This window comes from Pocillopora verrucosa, chromosome 13 (assembly GCF_036669915.1).
Source record: "Pocillopora verrucosa isolate sample1 chromosome 13, ASM3666991v2, whole genome shotgun sequence".
In the NCBI taxonomy this organism is placed as follows: domain Eukaryota; kingdom Metazoa; phylum Cnidaria; class Anthozoa; order Scleractinia; family Pocilloporidae; genus Pocillopora; species Pocillopora verrucosa.
In genome coordinates this window covers 16,918,536-16,938,833 of record NC_089324.1, presented here as the reverse complement: position 1 = coordinate 16,938,833, position 20,298 = coordinate 16,918,536, and the positions used below count along the sequence as shown (strand labels likewise).

At 37.8% G+C, this 20,298-nt stretch overlaps 3 protein-coding genes across 5 annotated transcripts; 1 reads left to right on the top strand and 2 right to left on the bottom strand.

Moving 5' to 3' along the window:
* Positions 1-82: 82 nt before the first annotated feature.
* On the bottom strand, positions 83-5,693 carry LOC131794712 (ribonuclease kappa-B-like). 3 transcript variants are annotated; one of them, XM_059112264.2, is made up of 4 exons: positions 5,573-5,693; positions 5,359-5,456; positions 4,314-4,409; positions 83-1,415 (listed from the first exon to the last, which is right to left on the bottom strand). In XM_059112264.2, the coding sequence occupies exons 1-4, from the start codon at positions 5,642-5,644 to the stop codon at positions 1,403-1,405; spliced, it is 279 nt and encodes a 92-aa protein (XP_058968247.1). In that variant the 5' UTR covers positions 5,645-5,693; the 3' UTR covers positions 83-1,402. The 3 variants fall into 3 exon arrangements, with proteins under 3 accessions (XP_058968247.1, XP_058968238.1, XP_058968255.1); XM_059112255.2 differs by having other exon boundaries at positions 83-986; XM_059112272.2 differs by lacking the exon at positions 83-1,415 and adding an exon at positions 3,125-3,846.
* Positions 5,694-5,762: 69 nt separating this feature from the next.
* LOC131794703 (serine hydrolase-like protein) lies at positions 5,763-7,758 on the top strand. Its single transcript, XM_059112244.2, has one exon. The coding sequence runs from the start codon at positions 5,766-5,768 to the stop codon at positions 6,690-6,692; it is 927 nt and encodes a 308-aa protein (XP_058968227.2). The 5' UTR covers positions 5,763-5,765; the 3' UTR covers positions 6,693-7,758.
* Positions 7,759-8,336: 578 nt separating this feature from the next.
* LOC131794527 (atrial natriuretic peptide receptor 1-like) lies at positions 8,337-19,354 on the bottom strand. The gene is made up of 22 exons (XM_059112044.2): positions 18,895-19,354; positions 18,514-18,762; positions 17,882-17,993; positions 17,599-17,800; positions 16,974-17,109; positions 16,426-16,653; positions 15,987-16,071; positions 15,707-15,806; positions 15,195-15,392; positions 14,578-14,655; positions 14,300-14,404; positions 14,089-14,160; positions 13,450-13,618; positions 12,692-12,841; positions 12,040-12,211; positions 11,501-11,641; positions 11,035-11,158; positions 10,577-10,645; positions 10,152-10,326; positions 9,458-9,556; positions 9,023-9,114; positions 8,337-8,462 (listed from the first exon to the last, which is right to left on the bottom strand). The coding sequence occupies exons 1-22, from the start codon at positions 19,352-19,354 to the stop codon at positions 8,337-8,339; spliced, it is 3,342 nt and encodes a 1,113-aa protein (XP_058968027.2).
* Between the last annotated feature and the right edge of the window lie 944 nt (positions 19,355-20,298).

Genomic DNA, 20,298 nt, shown 5'->3' with positions numbered 1-20,298 from the left:
TAATAACCATTGACATCACAGGGAGTATACATAGCAGACACATTTAGTCACTTAAAGTCTACAAAGTAAACCAACCAACATCTTCTCTCATTCAGGATTTTATTAACAACATTTGAAAGTTTCTGTTCTTTGGAATAAGAAGACAAGCATATGTATACAGGAATTATACAGCGCACTATTAATTTGGTTACAAACTGTTCACCCTGGAGCTTCCAGTATTTCCGATTTCCCCTTGCACGATAGTGGAAATAAATTACAATACAATGATTTGATTTATCACCAAATTCTTAACTCAATATCTGCTTCTAGTCACCATACTAACCTACATGTATTTTGTAGCATAAAATTAATTTCTTCATGATGCTCACACCACAAAAACTCTTTAACCAATTGCATTTGAAGAGTAGTGATAATCTATCACAAAACTTGTATTTGTATTGTTACACCTCCATTCACAAACAGTTATAAATTAGCACAAACTTGCCTAATCTTTAAAATTAATCGTGCAAGACAAAATTAACAATCACTCTCACTTCTTGAGACAGGAGATCATTAGCAGTAAGGCTGAAAAACTTGTATTGCCTATGGTTATGAATTGTACTACAGTCAAAATGATACCAATCATATGTTTGAAAAATAAAATTTCAACTTGACATTTAATTGTTAAGGATAAAGAATGATTTTCATTATATTGGGAGGTTCCTACAATGTATAAGGCAATCAGAATTTCTTACCAGATAATGCAGTAATCTATTTGTTCTTTGAAAGGTATCTCTTGCCTCAGACATTTTTACCTTACATTTATTAAAAGTAGTCACTGTTGTATTGACTCAATCTGCTTCACAACATGAATACACTATACATCACCATTTCTGACCTTACCATTTCTGACCATTACATGTATATTACTTTCTCACAAAAAATAATTGTTAAGGTTACTCAAAACAATACTAGAACACATAGATCACAGCTACGCTTGAACATAACTGCAAAACAAAACAAAGCAAAAACCCAAATTAAAATTAAAACCCATTTCACCCTACAAACACAGTTTACTCACAAAAAAATGTTTGTCAATACAGAAATTCAAACCAAAAATTAGGCTGGCTTTGTGTTATGGTTATGATCCATTATCAGCATATCCTAAATTAACTTTAAAAGGATTAGTATGAGATTTGATCAGTAATTCTAATGAATTCTATTTTATTTCTGCCATTGATAGTTTACAAAGAAATTAAATACATATACTTAATATATATCTAGATATTATTTCATATGATCACACAATAGTCTCTGCGTTCATACATGTAGCTCCCAAAACAGACTATGTTACTACCACTAGTGACAAATTTAGTGGTAAATCTAGCTACATTCACTTGGCAGTAACTTCTATGTACAATCTTTACGTCACAACCCTGAAAGGTTAAAACAATATTGATGATGAAAAAGACTGAATAAAGAAGCAGTGAGGTGTTTAAAAAGGGGAAAAAGTTAAAAAAAAAACTTAAAAATGACCTTGAATTAACATTCAAACAAGTTTCTATTTCTTAATCTAAGTACCTGGGACAAAATTAAATTGTAAGTTATAAAAAAAGGTTCTGGGCATTTATCATGGCAACAATAAACAATAATTAATGATTTTGGTTCAAGTAGAAAATAATCTGCAGCTTAAAATAAAAGTGTAAACATTCAAGTTAAATAATAGTGTAGCAAGCCAATTTTTGCACAAAGTATATGTGAAGAAAAATTTTTAACAGATGCAACTATCAGTTCCAAGGGAAGAAGTGAAGGAAAAATAGTAACAACAGTAAATTAACCTCAATGAAAATTAGCAGAAAATACATGAAAGAGCTTACTTCATGCTTTTCTTTCCTTATAATTTCCTTAAAATTTTTTTTTTTTTTGCCAAATCTCAAGTCTCGTGAGTCACTAATGTGAAACAAACTTTCAAAGTCACCAATTGTTGAAAGATTAGTTTTTCAAAGATACAATGCAATGAAAATTTACTTATCTCCTGTGAGAGAGATGACACTGGTAATTTATCACACACACGCAAAATTATCATCAACCAGCTGGCAAACAGGTGGTTAATACAGGATGCTAATGAATAATTACTTGAACAGTGTACACTATCTTTTGAAAAGCACAAAGAAGGAAAAGTAGAGATACAAAAACAAGAAAATTTGAAAAGTTTTCCTTAAGATTTTTTAAAAGAAAGATAAACATTTTCAACATAGTTTCAGTTCTTTGATGCAATTTTATAATGTAAGTATGAACTACAAGAAAAAGCTAGATTCTTTAAAGCCATCAATATATGTATTTAAGTTGGTTTTAAAAAAGTTTATCACAAGGAGTTTGCAGATAAATATACTACAACAAGCTTGAAACTGAATAAAAATTATCATATCAGTGAGTCTTGAAGAAAAACATCAGCAATATTTATCACACATTCAAAGAACAACCTGCTTGACCTTTGAAAGCCAATGAAAAAGAAGCTTTCAGACAACAGAAAACCATGTGATTGGATGATAAAATGGAAACAATGAGTAAATAATTTATGAGGTATATAAAGGAAAGGATCAAAATTAGCTTGTTAACTGTAGATAGAGACTGGTCTGGTTGAGTTCAAAGAACTGTTATTAAACAAAATATATGTTTTTTTCTTTTATGAGGAAAAACTCTAGTAAATGTTTAAAACTGTTTCCCAGCTGGGAATGATGGATTTCAATAAAGAAGCAAACCAGGCTTCCTCTCCAAAGCTCAAAAGCCTTTTCATTTTTCATTTTTTAATCAAAAATCTAGAAAGATTCCTTTCTCCTATTCTCCTCCCTAAAAAATTAATTAACCACCAGATTTTGAAGGGTCAATCTCAAGTTTTCATTCAATAGAAAAAAATTATTGAAAATCAATAATGAAGTCAGGATGTGGTATTATGATATTCTCTTTTTAAAATGAAAAGATCATAATTGGCATGACTATTTTGGCTGACTTCTGGTTTGAATAATTTCATAATTTTAGACAAATATGACACTTCAAATCAGTTTGCAAAGATTAGGAAAAAACAAACTTGTGAGACTAATTTGGTAAGCATTTCTCAATTCTGAAACAGAAAAACCACACAAACTAACAATACTTTGAAGTTTTAATTTAATCCTCACTGCATTAACCTAAGTACAATAGTAACAAAATAAACACATGGTTTTTGTCAGTACCGGTATTTTGGAAGACCTCTCTCTCTGGAATTAAATACCTTTTAAAGGTTGCAATAAATATTTCACCAAAACCATAACTTATTTTCAAAAAATAACATTCTTCTAAAAACGAAAATCCAAAAAATAACCTATGATCGCTGACAAAATTATATACCATACCTCCCTACATCACAGTGCATTACAAAAGAAGGGGGCTACTTAACTGGAATTGATTGTAATAGCACTGTCATCACATTTAGTAACTACAGTATTTATGAAATTATTACCCGTTTGTTCATGCATTGTCCTTTTGTGGGCATATATATTTTTAATTGAATGTGTAATTCTATATATTAAGATTAATTTTGAATTCAACTTTAAACCAGCACTGCTGTAAACTCTCACATAGTTTGGCGGAAAGTGTTCATTGCCAAATTTCAAGTTAAAACTAATAGTGTTCGTTATCAAATGAATTAGTCTGTGTTCAAACTGTCTTGAAATTGGTGAATATTTAAATAGAACAACACTTATACTCTAAGACTGCACAGATTGAGTTTGCCTATTGAAGCAATATTTGCTCAGAAAAAGAAATTGTTAAACAATTAGAATCATTAGGAAATGACAGCTTTGGAACAGGCTTGTTCAAGTATGTGTCCTAGAGAGGTATAAGAAAATTATTTTATCACAAAAGGTGTAACATAGAAGAACACAAAAGCTATTACATTCCTTCAATCTTGAAATTATCACCCTATGTAACTAAATGAACTGCATAATTTAAGTGCAAGACAGTAAGTAAAATATCAAAGGTGGACATACATTTACACCTATACAAACAAAACCAGCTGTAAAACTATCCAAAATTTTCTTTCAATTCCCTTATTCAGTATACGCTTACAATTTACTTAGCAGATACTTTATTGATCTTCTCACAAATTTATGTCTTACTTTTCCCCTGAGCAACACCATAGTTGTAGAGAAAATTTATTGTCTGCCAAGTGTTGACTTAACACAAAAAAAAAAAAACTCCACATAGATCCATACCTAGATATATTGATATATTTTTATCATAGAGGGTGTAAAGAATAATACATTTTTTAGGATGTACAAGAGATATGCACTTACAACTTTTGTGTGTCTCCTGTCCGACTATTCACCCATTTCTGATGTGCTGCAACAACCATTGTAACAGCATAAATTCCAGCAGCTATGTAACAATTTCTGTGGGGTAAAAAATCAGATAACATCATGTTATGGTTAATATGAAAAGCTTAATCACACTCAGTGATATTTCATGATGCAGCTAAGAGAGAATAAAGCTTAAAGTTTCACTGGTGCTATAAATCTTAGGGTTGATGTTAAAGTCACAAATTTATGTCTGGAAAAAATATGTTGTGCGACTTGGTATAAAGCTTCCAAAAATTGCAGCTCAATGGTATCATTGATTTAAATTTTATTTGCTTTTGCATCCAGGTAGAATAATGTGTGATTACCATTATGAACTGATCATTATTAAGGAACAGGGTGATGGTTCACCCAAGGGGATTTGCTATCCCCATGAAATTCAGAGTCAACTTCCCCACTCCTTTTCACCCAGTGCAAGTCAGATATTTTCCCCTGGGGTAACAAACGAAAAGAGAGTCAGGTCTAAGTGAATGTGAAAGATATTGTTCTTACAGCCTGACATGGTGTATACTACAAACAATCTCGATCAAATTCCCTGGGGTTCCCCCATAGGGCTTAACAAAGATACATTTATGTGCTTTGATGCATATCAAAACAAAACTACATATAAATCACAAGTGAAGTTGGACCATTTTAAGTAAATTCATAGGTGTTCAGGTGCAGTCACGGCACTTCACACATTTACATGGTATTATATTTAAACAGAAGCATATAATCTCGTTCTAGGTCACATGCTTCTGATTTGCATGGTACAAATCATTGTTCAATGCATTTTTTTAACATGGATACAGTATATCACTGGAATTCTCGCCACCTCTCTAAGATTCCCCTGAGATCAAGTAAGACGCGTTTATTAAGCGTCCTACATTCTCCCTTAGTAAACGTGTCACTAAAACACTTTCTCAGCCTATTTATGCATAATCTGATGCTTATCAAGATTAATAACCTCTATTTCAATCTCTTCGTAACGCAATTTGATACTAACTTTGCCGATGATTTATAACCTTCTGATTCATTCATTTTGCCAGGAATATCCTCTATGAGTGCTACGCTTCTTGTACTGAAAAATACTCCTAACAACAACTGAAACAAACGGAGTAAAATAGAAGTCATCAATTACAGAGATACAAGATACACCGTCAACTATCGTAGCTCCACAAACGCATGAAATTAATTAGATCGCTGCCAAAATAACTCACCAACATTATAATACCCCATATGCTTATCAAAAAGCAACAATTTGCTAGTTTAGGGCCACAAATTCTGATCATCTTTTGGTAATTCTGAATTTGGCTGTGATGGCCGATGGCAAATTATCTCACGTGATTTATGAGCCTCGTTTGCGTAAAAACGAGATAAAGACTAGGGCTAGTAGCAGTTTGATTATGCAATATGGCGGCGGAATTTGCTGGGCAAGAAACTTCTTTTAATGTTCCTTGGGGTGTTATTGCAGCTAAAATATGGGGTCCCGAGAACGGTAAGCCTTTTCTTGGCCTTCACGGCTGGTTAGACAACGCCAACACATTTGACAAGCTAGTTCCGTTGCTTCCCAAGAAAATTCGCTTTATCGCGATGGACTTTGCTGGCCATGGTATGTCTTCTCATCGTCCTCTAGGGATTGGATACAGCAACTTTGAATATGTTGCTGATGTAAAGAAGGTCGTTTTTCAGCTAGGATGGAAACAATTCTCGATTATAGGCCACAGTTTGGGGGGCTATGTGGCAATGCTGTATGCTGGATGCTTTCCTGATGAGGTAGAGAACCTAATTTTGATCGATTGCGGTGGACCGCGTCCTCGGTTTGGAAATCGCCCCGCTGAGGTGCTAGCTACTTACGCCACCAAAATGGCGAGCATCAAACCAGCTAATCCTCGCGTTTACGAAAGCGTAGAAAAAGCAGCAGTAAGACGAGAAGAAACCGAGGATACCAATCCATATTTCCCTTTGTCCAAGGAAAGCGCGTTGTCGATAACCAAGAGAGGAACCAAAGTCACCAACGAGGGTGTTATATTTTCCCATGATCCAGTCATCAGAGGGCTTTTTCGTCCGTTTATCTCTCCTGAGGTCTCTATCAAGTTAATTTTGTATAGGATTAAATCATCCATGTTGGTCCTAGAGGGCACAACTAGTAAGATAGAAATAGAAGTAAGAGAAAGACCTATTCTATTGTGTCAAAATGCCAAATTTCTCATGAAGAAAAAGGTTGAAGGTGGTCACCATTTTCATATGGATAATCCTGAGCAAACTGCAAGAGAGATAAAGCAATTCTTGATGCAGCAGGAGTCACAGAACATTGACCTGTTCTCCAGTAAACTTTAACAGTGAAGGTCATCTTAGGAAAAAAATATGGATCAATATTAGTATTGCAACAACTGTGCACCGGCCCCTACCAGACCCAACATTAAGGCTAACTTGTCATCAAAGGACAGTTGTTGAGTTAGGGGAGAGGTAGGTGCACAGTTGCTCAGGTACCCACATTGATCAGATATTGTAAATGTTCCAAGTAAATCAAGACAGGTTTATAAAAACAGTGCAGGTCCGCTGAACAGGAAAATGTAAGATTTTTTTTAGATCAAAACTTTTTGGGTATTTAATTCAACAATTCAAAAGCTATTTCTACTTCCAGAAGTTGATTCAACTTAGCATTAAGCTCCTGACTAAGTGAACTTTTAATAATGGGGGGAGGGGTGGCAGTGCAGGTCCACTGAAGAGGAAAATGCAAGATTTTTTTAGATCAAAACTTTTTGGGTATTTAATTCAACAATTCAAAAGCTATTTCTCCTTCCGGAAGTTGATTCAACTCAGCACTAAGCTCCTGACAGAGTGAACTTTTAATAATGGGGGGAGGGGTGGCAGGGGTCTGGTCAATGTGTGGACTGAATTATAGAGAATCATCATAATTTGCTGAATGAAACAAAATATGGATAACTGAGAAAGAAATGAGTTTGGAGGGAAGGAGACTTTAAGATAAAGAGGAGTTGAAAGAGCCTCAGGCTTGCAAAATGATGCTAAGGCTTGTCGGTGTCTGTTCTCTGACAGAGTGATTTTTACTCCAGGGGGATGTCATTTACTTCAAAAGCTATACACAGAAACACCTACATACATTGATAACTCTTGTTTTTGGTGTTTAATTTATTGTGCTTTATATAATCAAGGCAGATCCACGTCAGTATTTGAGAAACTGTACACCTACCCCTCCCTTAAGTCTTCAATAACCCTAAGTTGTTGTTAGCTGTCAGCTGACTGTTGTTGGGTTAGGGGAGGGGTGGGTAGTTGCCCACATACTGACATTTCCCCATTTAAGCTGTTGGTAAAATCTCCAAATAATTAAAGAATAAACAAATGTTTACATGGCTATAATTTATCTGATTATTAAAAAACAACAGCAGCAATCTTCAATCCCTCCATGAAGGTATAATAATGTAATCTGTACTAATTCCATCAAGTTGCTCAAAACAAATGGAACAGAAAACTAAAGCTAACTTTGCTTATGTTTGCCTAACTATTGTGTTTCGTTGTACGAATGAGTTGGTACTTTGTAAACTATCATTGAATAGGCTCGTAATTGAGAGCACAAAATATTTATAAACAAGGCAGAGAGGAACTGGGCAATAGAATGAGGTGACATAAGGAGAGAGGACTGGAATCTAGGCTATGCCAACTGAGCTTCACTGATTAATTTAAACCACCCCACTGTCCGCGTACTGTGGAGCTAAAATGCTTATAGATACTGATGAAAAAAAAAAAAGTGTTAAAAGTTCTACAATCACTCCTGATTTTACATGATACAGGAAAACAGCTCAATCAGCCACCACCCATGAGCAATTTTGAGGTGAAGGCGAAATCAACATTCTTCTCAGTTTTGTTAAATTAAACTTGCCCGTCTTTTGTGAAATGTGAGAAAGGTTAAAGTGATATCAATAGATAAACCCCGGCGATGAGACGGTCTCAAAAAGACTTAAGTTAACTTGCGTAGTAAATGTTCAAAGTTTCAACAGATGGTTCTGAGTTCGCCGTCATAGCGTGAGGCAGTGGCTTGTTGAATCCCTCTTTGCCAATCAGCCAATATGTTTTCCAAAAACCACGTCCCTGAAAAACAAAAAACAAGAAAAACCTCTTCATAACAAACTAGTTCTATTGTCCTCCAGTAGTGGTGTTCTTCAAATGGATACGTTCTCTCTATTAGTGTTTTGGAAAACTAGCTGTCATTTATTGAAAACTCCAGTTGATTTCGATTGTATGTGGATAGGAGTCTTACACTGCACTTGTTATAATCTAGTGTTTTGGAAAACTAGCTGTCATTGATTGAAGACTCCAGTTGATTTCGATTGTATGTGGATAGAAGTCTTACATTGCACTTGTCGAAAAATTTGCCCAATCAGGGATCTCAACCAATCAGATGTGAAACTTAGACCAAGTTAGTCGGTCAAGAGCGTTTTTCTCGCACATTGTTGGGTTCTCAAATACAAAGGCGCGCCGGTGGTGTACTCCTCTGACTATTCTTGTGATAACTGTCTGCAAATGGTTGACGAAAACTGCATGCACGCAATAACAGATTGGTTGAGAGTACTTCTTTATACAAACAAATTTTTCTGCATTTTAGAGCAACCAACAAACTGGATGGCGGGGTTAATTTAAAAGTTCTATACCTTGAGATAAACCTCGCCTCGCTTCAGAAATGTGTATCCTCCAATTTCCTTCAAAAGTCTGTAACAGTCTTCACTCACGTGGATCTTGAGAGCTGAGAGAAGGTAGGTTTTGATAGAAGATTAACAAGAAAAGGGAGTACATCAACTTACCTCACGTATAAGTTTTTTCTGTTTTATTACTTTTTCTGTTTGTATTAATATCATTGTTTCCTGTCAGAAATTGTCCGGTTAAAAGACTTGATTTGGGTTCATCTGAATCATGAGGAAATTTATTGATAAATCTAAGCTATTATGTTCGAAATGTCTTTTCCTTGGGAACGATTGCAATTCAGTCTTAGAACCCGTTACCAAAGTAAGGTTGTATTTAAGTTGTTCAGAAACGAAAGACAGAGGCGATAATAGAGTTACTTGCGTTTGGAAACTTGAGCCCCTTACCCTGGCCAGTGGTCTCCACCCTTGATGCCACGTTCACTGTGTCACCAAACAAACAGAACCGTGGCATGTGGATTCCGACTACACCTGCTACACAGGAGCCTGGTAATAACAAGAAATGATTGATAAATAAAGATGCTGAAGTCTATTTCTATTTAACAGACGCCGTCTTGCCGCTAAAAAAATTCCAAATTAGGGCTGATCAGTCTAGTTACGGAAGGAGGAACGAATCAATCCTGACTCTAGCGACAGAGCTGAATAATGTCTACGCATGCGTTAGGGTTTGACGCGGAAACGGATTTTGAGTCGTTTCCATATTTGATTTTCCATTCTGTGTCTTCTAAGCGTTGTTTCCCTCGCCCTTCTTTTACAGCACAACTTCCAAAAACTTTGTACACCTCCTAAATATTTTCAAAAATTCATTTTTTGCTTAAAAATAGTGGAAATAGGAAAATGCCTTCATCGATAGCAAAATGCCTCGGTTTTTAATATCAGCCCTGGCCTTTTTTCTCCGCAAACTTTGCCGAATTTTAAACCTCGTGCGACTGATCCCGCGTTATTGACCACATAAATGTGACGTAGCATTTCATTCAGGTCTGCTGACTCTAGCATTATTTTGACCATGTGTCACCAGTTTCGTCAAACAAACTACTGGCAGAGACACTGAGCCGACACTGGGAACGAATCACAGTATTACCGCTGTGCAGTCCAACCCTGAGCTGCAGCTTCATCCGTGGCCTGTGCCGAATCTTGAAGTGAGTCATTAGACTCAGAATGTCAAACGCCATGTCTGCAATCTCTCCTGCATGGCGGTTACCATTCCTGACTGGTAGGCCTGACACCACCAACAAACAATCACCGATTGTTTCTACCTACGAAGAAGAGTAAATAAGAAGAGTTTTTCCCCCTTCTGAGAACTGAAAAAGTGCTCGACTCGCAATGTTCTTCTTTCACGTCACTTACGAACAACTTGCAAGGCAACGTCAATTTTCTTTTATTTTCAGAAGGAAAAAAACAAACCCTTAACGTAAATATTCGAAGATTACTCGAATGCCACTGAACTCTTTCGGGGAAGATTCAGAGAATAAATGGCCTCGGCTGTCAATCTTTTGCATAACTTACCTTGAAAACATCGTAGTTTCCAAGAATATTGTCCAGAGCAAGATACAAGTCATTTAGAAATGCAACAATCTAAAATGAAAAGAAGTTAATCGTCTTAATTGTCGGAAAAAGTGGTGTGTATTTTCAACGGTTCATCATACATTGCTGCAAAGCTTTTTTTCTAACTCTAGGAAGGTGAGAACTCGAAGTAAGATTTTAAAACAGAAAGCCATCTAGATATTCCTGAAAGAAATGTGTTCAAAACACTGTCGCTCATGAAACCAGAGAAGCTATTGCAACTGAACTGAGCGTGAAGCTAAGGAGAAAGATGCAAGTTGACAATGTTGCGTCATAGCTCGGGCATACAAACAAGAATCCGTCTGTGAGCGTTGCGACTGAGCAACCAACAATCTCATGCTTAATTTACAAAAGGAAATGAGTTGCTTTTCATGACATGAGTTTCAGTGATATTGTCTCACCTCCATTGGTGTGCTTTCTGAAGCCAGATCAATGAACGCCATTATTTCACTGAAATATATCGTGACCTCGTCGAAGTACTCTGGAGTCACAGGCTTACCAAGCTTCAGCTGTTCTGCAACAGCACTGCGTAGTAAACAAATGCATCGTGACCAGGTATCATGAAGCTCATAAAAATACAAAATACAAAACATAGAGAAAAACCAAACAATAATGGTTAAATACAATGAAGAAACAGTCGCAAATGATACGCACTTCCTTGGAAATGAAGATGACTAATAATAGCGGAGATGAAAGTGGATCACAAGACACTGCTGTCATACTTAGATCACAGGACACCCAATAATGATTATTTGATTCTGAGGGACGGTATTATAGAAGTTAACCAAGTCACAAATAACAAAAATGGCTTAGAATGGCAAAGAGGTATAGCGAAATTAGTTATTTTACTACAGTATGGTTCCTTACACTGGTAGCATTTTATAAAGAAGTTTGTCTGTTTTCTTCTTCTCTTCCATCAACAACAGTGTTCTTTCCTCAACCAGTGCCTCCAAATTTTCAGCATGCCTCTCAATAAGAGCCATGATGTTATCCATAATGTTCACGTCCCTTAAAAAAAAAAAAAAAAGATCATATAAGTCTGATCATTCGGAAAAATTAAGCCCTTTCGTTTATTTGTAGATTCGGGTTTTTCTTTCTATGCCTGTAAAATTGACAAGAAACTCTCTCCTCAAGTCTATTACATGGGTTTCTTGCCGGCCATGCAATTTTCAGAGATCTAGGGTGTCATGATTCTCTAAAAAAATAGAGTTGAAGTAACATTGGTGTCAGAGATGTGAGGTCATGAGAAAGCCTAAGTTTAGATTTCTTAGCTAACCATGTGGCAAGACATCCATCAAAAGCCGAGGCTCAAGCTGAAAAGTTCCAAGAAAAATGGGAAACAGTTCTAAAACCGTTTTCTGGAATAGAAAGAAGGGAATGAGTGTGTGATGACAAAGTCAACTTACCTGCCCATGACTTTACGGAGCCTATCCAGGATCTTATTAAAATGAGGCCTTCGGTCAGGATCATCATCCCAGCACTGCGTCATAAGGGACTGCAATTCCGATTTGCAGGCGTTTTCCTCGACCACGGGGCGAAATGGAGGATCTTCATGGGCCATGACACGGGCAATGATCTCTGCCGAGAATAACGAAAACGAACAAATATTTCTTTCCAGGCTCTCTCTGTTTTCACTGAGGATGAAACTACTTCAGAAAATCGTACCAAGTCATATCACCTGTCACATAGTAAAGACATGTTACTCCCAACCGATAAGGCAGAGGTCATAAGTGACGATTGGGATGGTGCGCAATTTTTCCCATACTTTTTGCAGTTTACTAGATTACAAATCTTGTCTGTCTTTAACAAATAATATAGAGTAACAAGAGTTATTGTTTTTGCGAGCAGGGAAGTGAAGAAAGTGCACGCAAAGTGCGAGAAAAACACGAGGAAACTGTTTATTGTATGTACTGGTTTTGTTTCACCTCGCTTTGGGATTCATGGAGAATAACTGCGTCGTCCTCTTAACCAATCAGATCTCATTTCTCCCGCGTATTCTTCGTCCTTATTTACTGAGAGCGCGAGAAAGGCTATCAAAATGCACGCTTTTTATATTACCTTGAGGCTCAAACGTGTACATGCTGTACGGTGGTTTTCTGATGGCAATTTCCTGTAGAATAATACCATAGCTGTACACGTCTCCTTTCTGGGATCCCCTGTGGTCCATTTCGCCATCACTGATATGTTCAGGAGCACACCACAACATATCTACAAAGAGATCGAAAAAGAAAAATCTTCAAGCAAATCAAAAATCTTACGAGAAAACCTTAGTATTATCTTGTCAATTTACTGAAGAGAAGTTTCCAGTAGAAGAGGCAAATCGATTTTTGTCATGAAATTAAATCGAACGTTACCGTCCGAAATTTGACTACCTTTACCCGGAGAATCACACCACACGATCAAATCATGCTTTCCACAACGAAGTTGCCTCACATTACACTACGTTTGGTTTAAATTTAATCAACCGCAAATATTTTTGTAGAGAATGGGCAGCGGCACCAATCAACTTCTTTCCGTATTATTACCCCACATACAGAAATGGTTGCCAAAAGTTTTTTTATACGAGTCGGCTTTTGACACTTAGTGCATTTAACCCTTTAACTCCCATGAGTGACCAAGACAGAATTTCTCCTTACAATATCAATACAACATCAAGCAGACACGTGATGAGAATAAAGAAAAATATTAATTAGGGGATTATTAGTTTATTCAATACCAAATTCTCCGAACTAACATAATGAAATCGTATGGCAGACAGTAAGGAGAATTGCTTATGAGATCTTGAGGTTAAAGGGTTAAAACATTACGTGACATACCATTGTATTTCTCAGACCCTTCTTGCAATTGACAGCGGTCTAATGGTGACCGAAGCTCACTTAGTCCCCAGTCTCCAATCTTGCATACCCAACGCGAATCAATCAGGCAGTTAGAGGACTTGAGACGACCATGCACTTGCACTGGACTATTATGCAACACCATCATTCCCTGCGTCGAAACAAGGCTTAAACTCAACAATACACACTTCTGAGTAGTTTGAATCGTAATTGTTTTTAAACGACAACGGCTTAGTGAAACTACTTATGATCATCAAGGATTTGTTTCAGCTAAAAAGGAAACTTTTCAAATGAAATGTCTAAAAACATCCGGGACTTATGGTTAGCCCATCAATCACTCGACCAATCAGATGCAAATCTGAATCCCATCGCGACCTGACAATTCATGTTTCCCCGCAAATTTCATCCATTTACAAAATACCTCGTTTTTCATTGGCTCCTTGGGATGTGTCCCTTTTTGTGATCACCTGTTTTTGGTTTTATGACACTCAACAGAAAAGTGTACTGATTCCGAAAACGATAAACAACCCTCTCTCAACTCCTTACTTTTACAACTCGGTCATAATTTTTTCTTATCGACGATAAACTTTCCGTACTATCTAATAAGTAACAACACATTACCGTTGCGACATCGCGAACCAAGGAAAGGATAAAAATTTCTTCCAGCTTGAAATCTTCATTTTCTAAAAGATCCTACGCAAAAGGTTTAAAAGTACGATTTCAATACAAAATTAAAAACAAATACAACTGATAAACCGCAATCTGTTACTAAGCAATCATTGCAGGCTCATTGACAAGCACAGCATGGTAACGAGACTAAATCTTTACATACCTGAAGACTGCCTCGTTTCAAGTACTTGGAGAGAATCATGACCTGAGGCGAGTCGATGCAGATTCCGATAAAGGGATTGATGTTCTCATGGCGTAGTTCTCGCGCCTAAAATAACAGTACAGGCAAGTCACTGAGGGAGTAGACTGCGTCACATTCTAACAAAATGGTTAAAGTTCGATGGGGTAGCTATGTGTTTGATGTGAGCCAGGAAGACTGAGTCTAGTACACAAAATCGAGGCTCTCTGATTATGTACCCGTGATCAAGCAGGCATCCTTACCTGTTTAACTTCAATCAGGATTTTGCGGGAAATTCTCAGATCCTTCTTTTTAGTGTGTTTAACCACAACAAGCTCTCCCTAAATACATGAAAAAATGAGTGTATCAGACAAAAAGTAGGAAAGAGACATCGAATAAGGAGAAAAAACGACCAAAAATATTAGATCTGGTATGGTGCTACGGAAATACGGCAAAAATTTGCTGACACAGCAAGTTTCGGCAAGATCTTTAATTAAAGAATGGAAACATGAGGGTGTGTAAAAATATTAAATAAGGTTTTTCTCTCAACCCTTTACCTCCCAAGATCTGATTGTTAATTCTCCCCTCTAGCTGCTGCACATTTTCTTGTAAATAAGTTGCAAGAATTTGGTGTTAGATCAAGATAACAACTTTAACCCGATACATTTTTGTATTCTCATTACCTGTTTGTTGGATAGTGGGTGGATATTGTGGGGAGAAGTAACATGTGAATCACTTCTGGGAGTTAAAGGGTTAAGAGGTTATTCATCTGGTTACCGCAAGGTTTCCACGTGACTGTTGTCCAGTCCCCTGCGAAAACGATCGGAGGAGTCTGGAAAAAAATAGCCAAGCGTCCACCCATGCAACCAACCATTTTTACCTTATTAAAAGCGATGTTGGTAAAGCCAGATGAGAAGACCTGTTCGTGCAAGCTCCATCTGGCTGAGCACTGCGTATCAGCTGACTTTAAGCTAGCACATGACTTAGTGCTGCCGACGCTACTGAGGCGACTGGGGCGACTGGGGCGAGTTACTATCAGCTGAGACTTCATGCTCCTAAGTGAACCCAGGTTCATGTTCTGTCGAGATAAAATTTGATATTTACATACGGAATGAAACAAAATATCGAAGTGATATTGTGCATGAACGATGATATTTGATATAACGATGGTGGTTCCCCATGTTGATCACAACTAATCAAACTAAAATCGAGCCAACTTTCGCATGAAGGAGGCCTGATGGTTAACACGCTCGACTCAGGATTAAGTACAATAAAAATTACTTGATAAGTGGTCGAGTCAACAAATCATTTTCTTAGGATCCATAGTATAGGCGTTGTTATGATCCAAATACTCAATCGTTGAAGCTGTACGATACAATTAACTCAACTTACCGAGGTCTCAAACAGGTTAACAGTGTCCCGGAATACAATATCCTCTAATTTGACCTTCCAAGTTTGATTCTGGGCAAGATCCAGCTCGAATATCAGCTTCCTGAAGGAAAATTAAATAAAAGGCTTTGTGCTGGCCTCTAAATCAGCATCAATTTCACACCCCCACCCAGCCTCAGTAAGTTTGTGTTCCCCTTCCCCCATCCCTCCGCCCGGCTAAACTATTGAGGCGCAGTGCACTTATTTTGTTAACTCCTAATAACAAGTCAAATGGTGAATGTACCTGTAAACGAAGACAAAAACCATGGTGACAAAGACAAATCCAAACACAGTACAGCAAGCTATGATGATATAAGTCGTGCTGTCCTCTGGGGAAATAGAGAAAAAAAATCCATGCATATCAGAATATATAATCACGCTTTCGAAACTGTCGTTATTGAGCGCAAGTTCCACCACGAAAGCAAGAAGTCTCTGTAAACCTGAAAGCCAAGAATTTCCAGCTACAAGTGATAGATTTTAAAAATGAGGGGTCGTGAGATGTGAGAAATATATTGTAGGAAAACAGCGCTTAAAATTCAAGAGGAGAACACGGAGAACTTCGCAAAACATTTTCAGTACAATTTTGTGGACACGACTGGGTAACCAAAGGGAGAACATAATTATAAAAGCACACAAGCTAAGTTACAATGGAATTTTATAAGAGACAGCTTCTCAGTACTTACGGCTGTCTGTTAAACAAAGCTCCCCGTCCCATCCGCACTCGGGACTATCATTCGGTGCAGTCGTTACCCCTCCTGGCCAAACGATGGTCACACCCTCCCTGATAGTAAAATTGTCGTTGTATCGAGTGTAATACGCAATGTCTTCAAATCGGTCATCGATGAGAGTTTGAATCACATAATCAGGATCTCTCTCGCCATTTCTGTCCATGTACACTGGGCCTGCGATACCTGGGAGCATAATGCAGGTTCATTAAAAAATAAATGCGCACGTTGTGTTTAATTGAAGGTGGGAGAGGGAGTGAGGAGGAGGAGGAGCGCTTCGGTCCTTTAGCATCGTTCTCTCCTAACTAAGGTATTTTCACCGATTGTTGTACGGAACTTTTAAAAAAGATTTTCCAAAAAAATTTTAAAATTTCATTAATGGGGTATCTTCATTATCTTAAAGAGTGATCATTAAAACTATAATGGCGCACAGCACAGTGACTGTGCTTCAGCATCGGTGAACTTCATGTTGTGCACAAGAAAACTAACAGACATTAACAGAATACCTTCATAAAGTCTGTTGTATGTTCTCTTAGCGACTTCTAATCCGTTTCTAATACTTGTCCCCATTTCCAGAGTCTCGTTCACAGCAAGGGCGTACAACCAAACGGCATCGTACATTGTTCCTGCATACGCCTCCACCTGAGATAAGAGAAATGATATTATGTTTATTGATCAGGTGAAGAGACACGTCAATTATTCAATGAACCCTCTAAGATGAGCGCCAAGGTCGCTTGGCTGAGAAAGTCTTACGAGCTTTTTGGCTCACTGTTTTACTAAAAATTTATAACGGCGCTTGTAAATTCCAAAAGCATGATGAGATACAAAGTACTGCCACTCCCTGAGACGGGATGTTAGCTCATTGCAATTACCTCCCACCCTCATCCCTAAAAAAGATCGTAGTTCTATTTTAATATTTGGATGTTTGTTTGCAAGCGAGAGGTTGTGGTATGCAGGCTGGACTCGCAAACAGTTGCAGTTCCGGTCATTTTTCACTAATTTTGAGGAGTTTATGTGATACCAATTCATAAATTTTTTCCCCAAAAGACACCATGAGCACCCCAGTCAGATGTTGTGGACTACCTATACCCCCTAGGGTGGATGTAAAAAAACTGCCTAATAATTACTCACCGTTCTGTTTTCTGGAAAGTCCACGTTAAACGGTTCTTGTTTCATTCGCTTCTTGATGCGGTCCACAAACGCCGATACTTTAGCACCTGAACGCTTCTCTGTTCCAAACTTCTGTTCGATATTCAATACCCCTTCATAAGCTTTCTTAGCGTCATTATCTCTTCCGTCATTACCCATCCACGTGTTGTTGCCGATGTAAGAACTGCAATTCACATAATGACGTCACAGTGAATAACGAATACCTAAGCCCGTCAAATTTCGCTTCACAAACGTAAAAACTCACCGTTTGGGCAAGTGGACGGTAATGAAAGCATAGTTTCCGTTTAACAGCCCCAGATCCAGAAAGTTCAACATGATTTCGCGGATGTCGCCTCCATCGCAGAGAAGTATGAAAACTGCAAATTAAATTTTTTTTTTTTTACTGGAAAATTGTATTTATATCAAGAGACCCAGTCGGTTAGTAAATCGCGGTTTCTAACACTACTAATTCTCTTAATTACTTTCATTTCGATTTACTGCCTCATCCTTCCCCGGCCCGAAAAGGCGTGTTTGACTTTTGATCGCTGTCCTCCGGTGTGAGGAGAGGTCTTAATTAAACCCATTGACTCCTAAGATCTGATTGTTAATCCTCCCCTCTGGTACTAATTTCCTGGTCAATTAGATGGAAGAATTTTGTGCTAGATCAAGATAATAATTTCTAACTGACGAATTTGAGTATTCTCATTACTTGTTTTACTGGAAAATGTATAGATATTATAGGAGAAGTTACATGTAATGAAACGGTTAATAGGACAGCATGGAAGGCTCAGTAACACTGTTATCGGAACCACTCCCCAGAAGTGTTCGTTTCTGATTTTTTATCCATTCTTTGGTTCGTTCTCTCGTTAGTTTGCTACTTCATTCATTTATACTTACTCATTGCACGTTTTGCTGCTCTACGAATGAGATCAGCGTGTCTTACAATCCTGCTCTCCAGAATATGAAGACGACCAGGTATAAAAGAATGAAAGTGGGCGACGTTAATTTTGTGTTTCAGGAGCTCAATCTTCACAAGATTAGCCGCGATCTGCCAGATGTCGTCGGTGGAGGCGATTATGGCTACTCGTTTCCAGTTGAAATGTTCCATCAAACGTTTAAGCAACTTTTCCATTTTGGTGTAGGGACCTTCAGAAACAAGAGAAAAGAGAAAAAAAATATGCTTACATAATAACACCGAACAATTCCTTCCTTAAGAAGAAGCGAGTAATGATATGTAATCTCTGATGAATTCGAAGAACAGTGTCTGATTAAACTCACCTACAGTCCGTACAAATGTTGGGAAAGTGTTTCTGTTGGACAAATGAGCAGACATACACCCCCATGATATGACAGGCAGATTCCATTTTCCAGCCAACAAGCTGATGTATTCACACACTCGGTTACATCCACCCCCAATAAAGGCGTCAACTCCTCGCTTCTGCTGCGCCCAGAAGTTCATTACTAAAGGTAGCGCTGTGTTCGGTGAACAGTTTGTATTTCCGAACACAAACTGAAGCCGATGGTTCGGAAGAATAGATGGATCGTTGTTGATATCTTCGACGGCAATGGGCATCGCGGCGGCCGTCGTTCGACCAACATCCCACTCACCTGTCATGGGAGCAAGCGCCGCAATGGTGATATTTTGCTTCGGTTGCCCCCAGACATTGTACTTCTTGGCTGGGAGAAGATACAAGTAGAATATACCGACTGCAATGATTCCGTCGATAAGAACTCTCATTGCAAAAGTTGAATTCAAGTGCTTTGTAGTTCGCCTGGTTTTGCGTTCGCTGCCGAGCACACAGTGAAAAATATTTTCGCTGTCGATCTGTCAAAAGCAAATTTATCATTGGCTCTGACGAAGGAACGGAAACATATGACGTCTTTTTAATTTTATTGTTCAAAGTGAGAGAAGGAGCTGAGGCTTTGTTAAGTCTTTTGCCGCCTGCGGAATGGTGAGGCTTCTAATTACGCTTTGTCGCCGCCCTTAGGACATAAAATGCTTTTTAAAAATGTTTCCTACCGATTGCAACATCGTATTTTGTTCCATCATCTTTTCTATTTTTAGCTTAACTTGAATTTTTACCCAGCTTTATTCCACCACATAAAGAAGTGAAAACAAAGTCATCTTTTTGACTTTCGCACGTTGTGCTCATACACTACGAAGTTCAGTCTGTCGAAGGAACGTAGGGAAAAAAAAGGAAATTTTCCCTCTAAACTTAGGTTTTTTTCTCTCTTTTTTCGGCGAAGGTGAATGCGTTGTGATCGAATTGTTTTTTACTAAATGAGCTCCATGGGGACATTCCGCTGATAACGGTTTGGATGGCATGCGAGCTCAGATATTGCACGCCATCGAATCTTGTACGCGTTCAAAACCTATTTTTCTTGTAGATCTCTTTTGCGAATTTAAGAGATCCTCGCAGCTAAGAACACTACTGAACTAATAGTTGAAAATAGAACCTGAAAAAAATTCAGGCCCTTACGGGATTTGAACCCATGACCTCTGCGATACCGGGCCTGAATTTTTTTCTAGGTCCTATTTTCAACTACTAGTTCAGTAGTGTTCTTCGAGAATCTCTTAAATTCGTTTCTTCACCGCAGTGCAAATATATGAATTTCATATATCTAAAATCATCATAGATCTCTTTTAATTTTCTCTCCCTCTCCCTCTCCCTCTCCCCCACA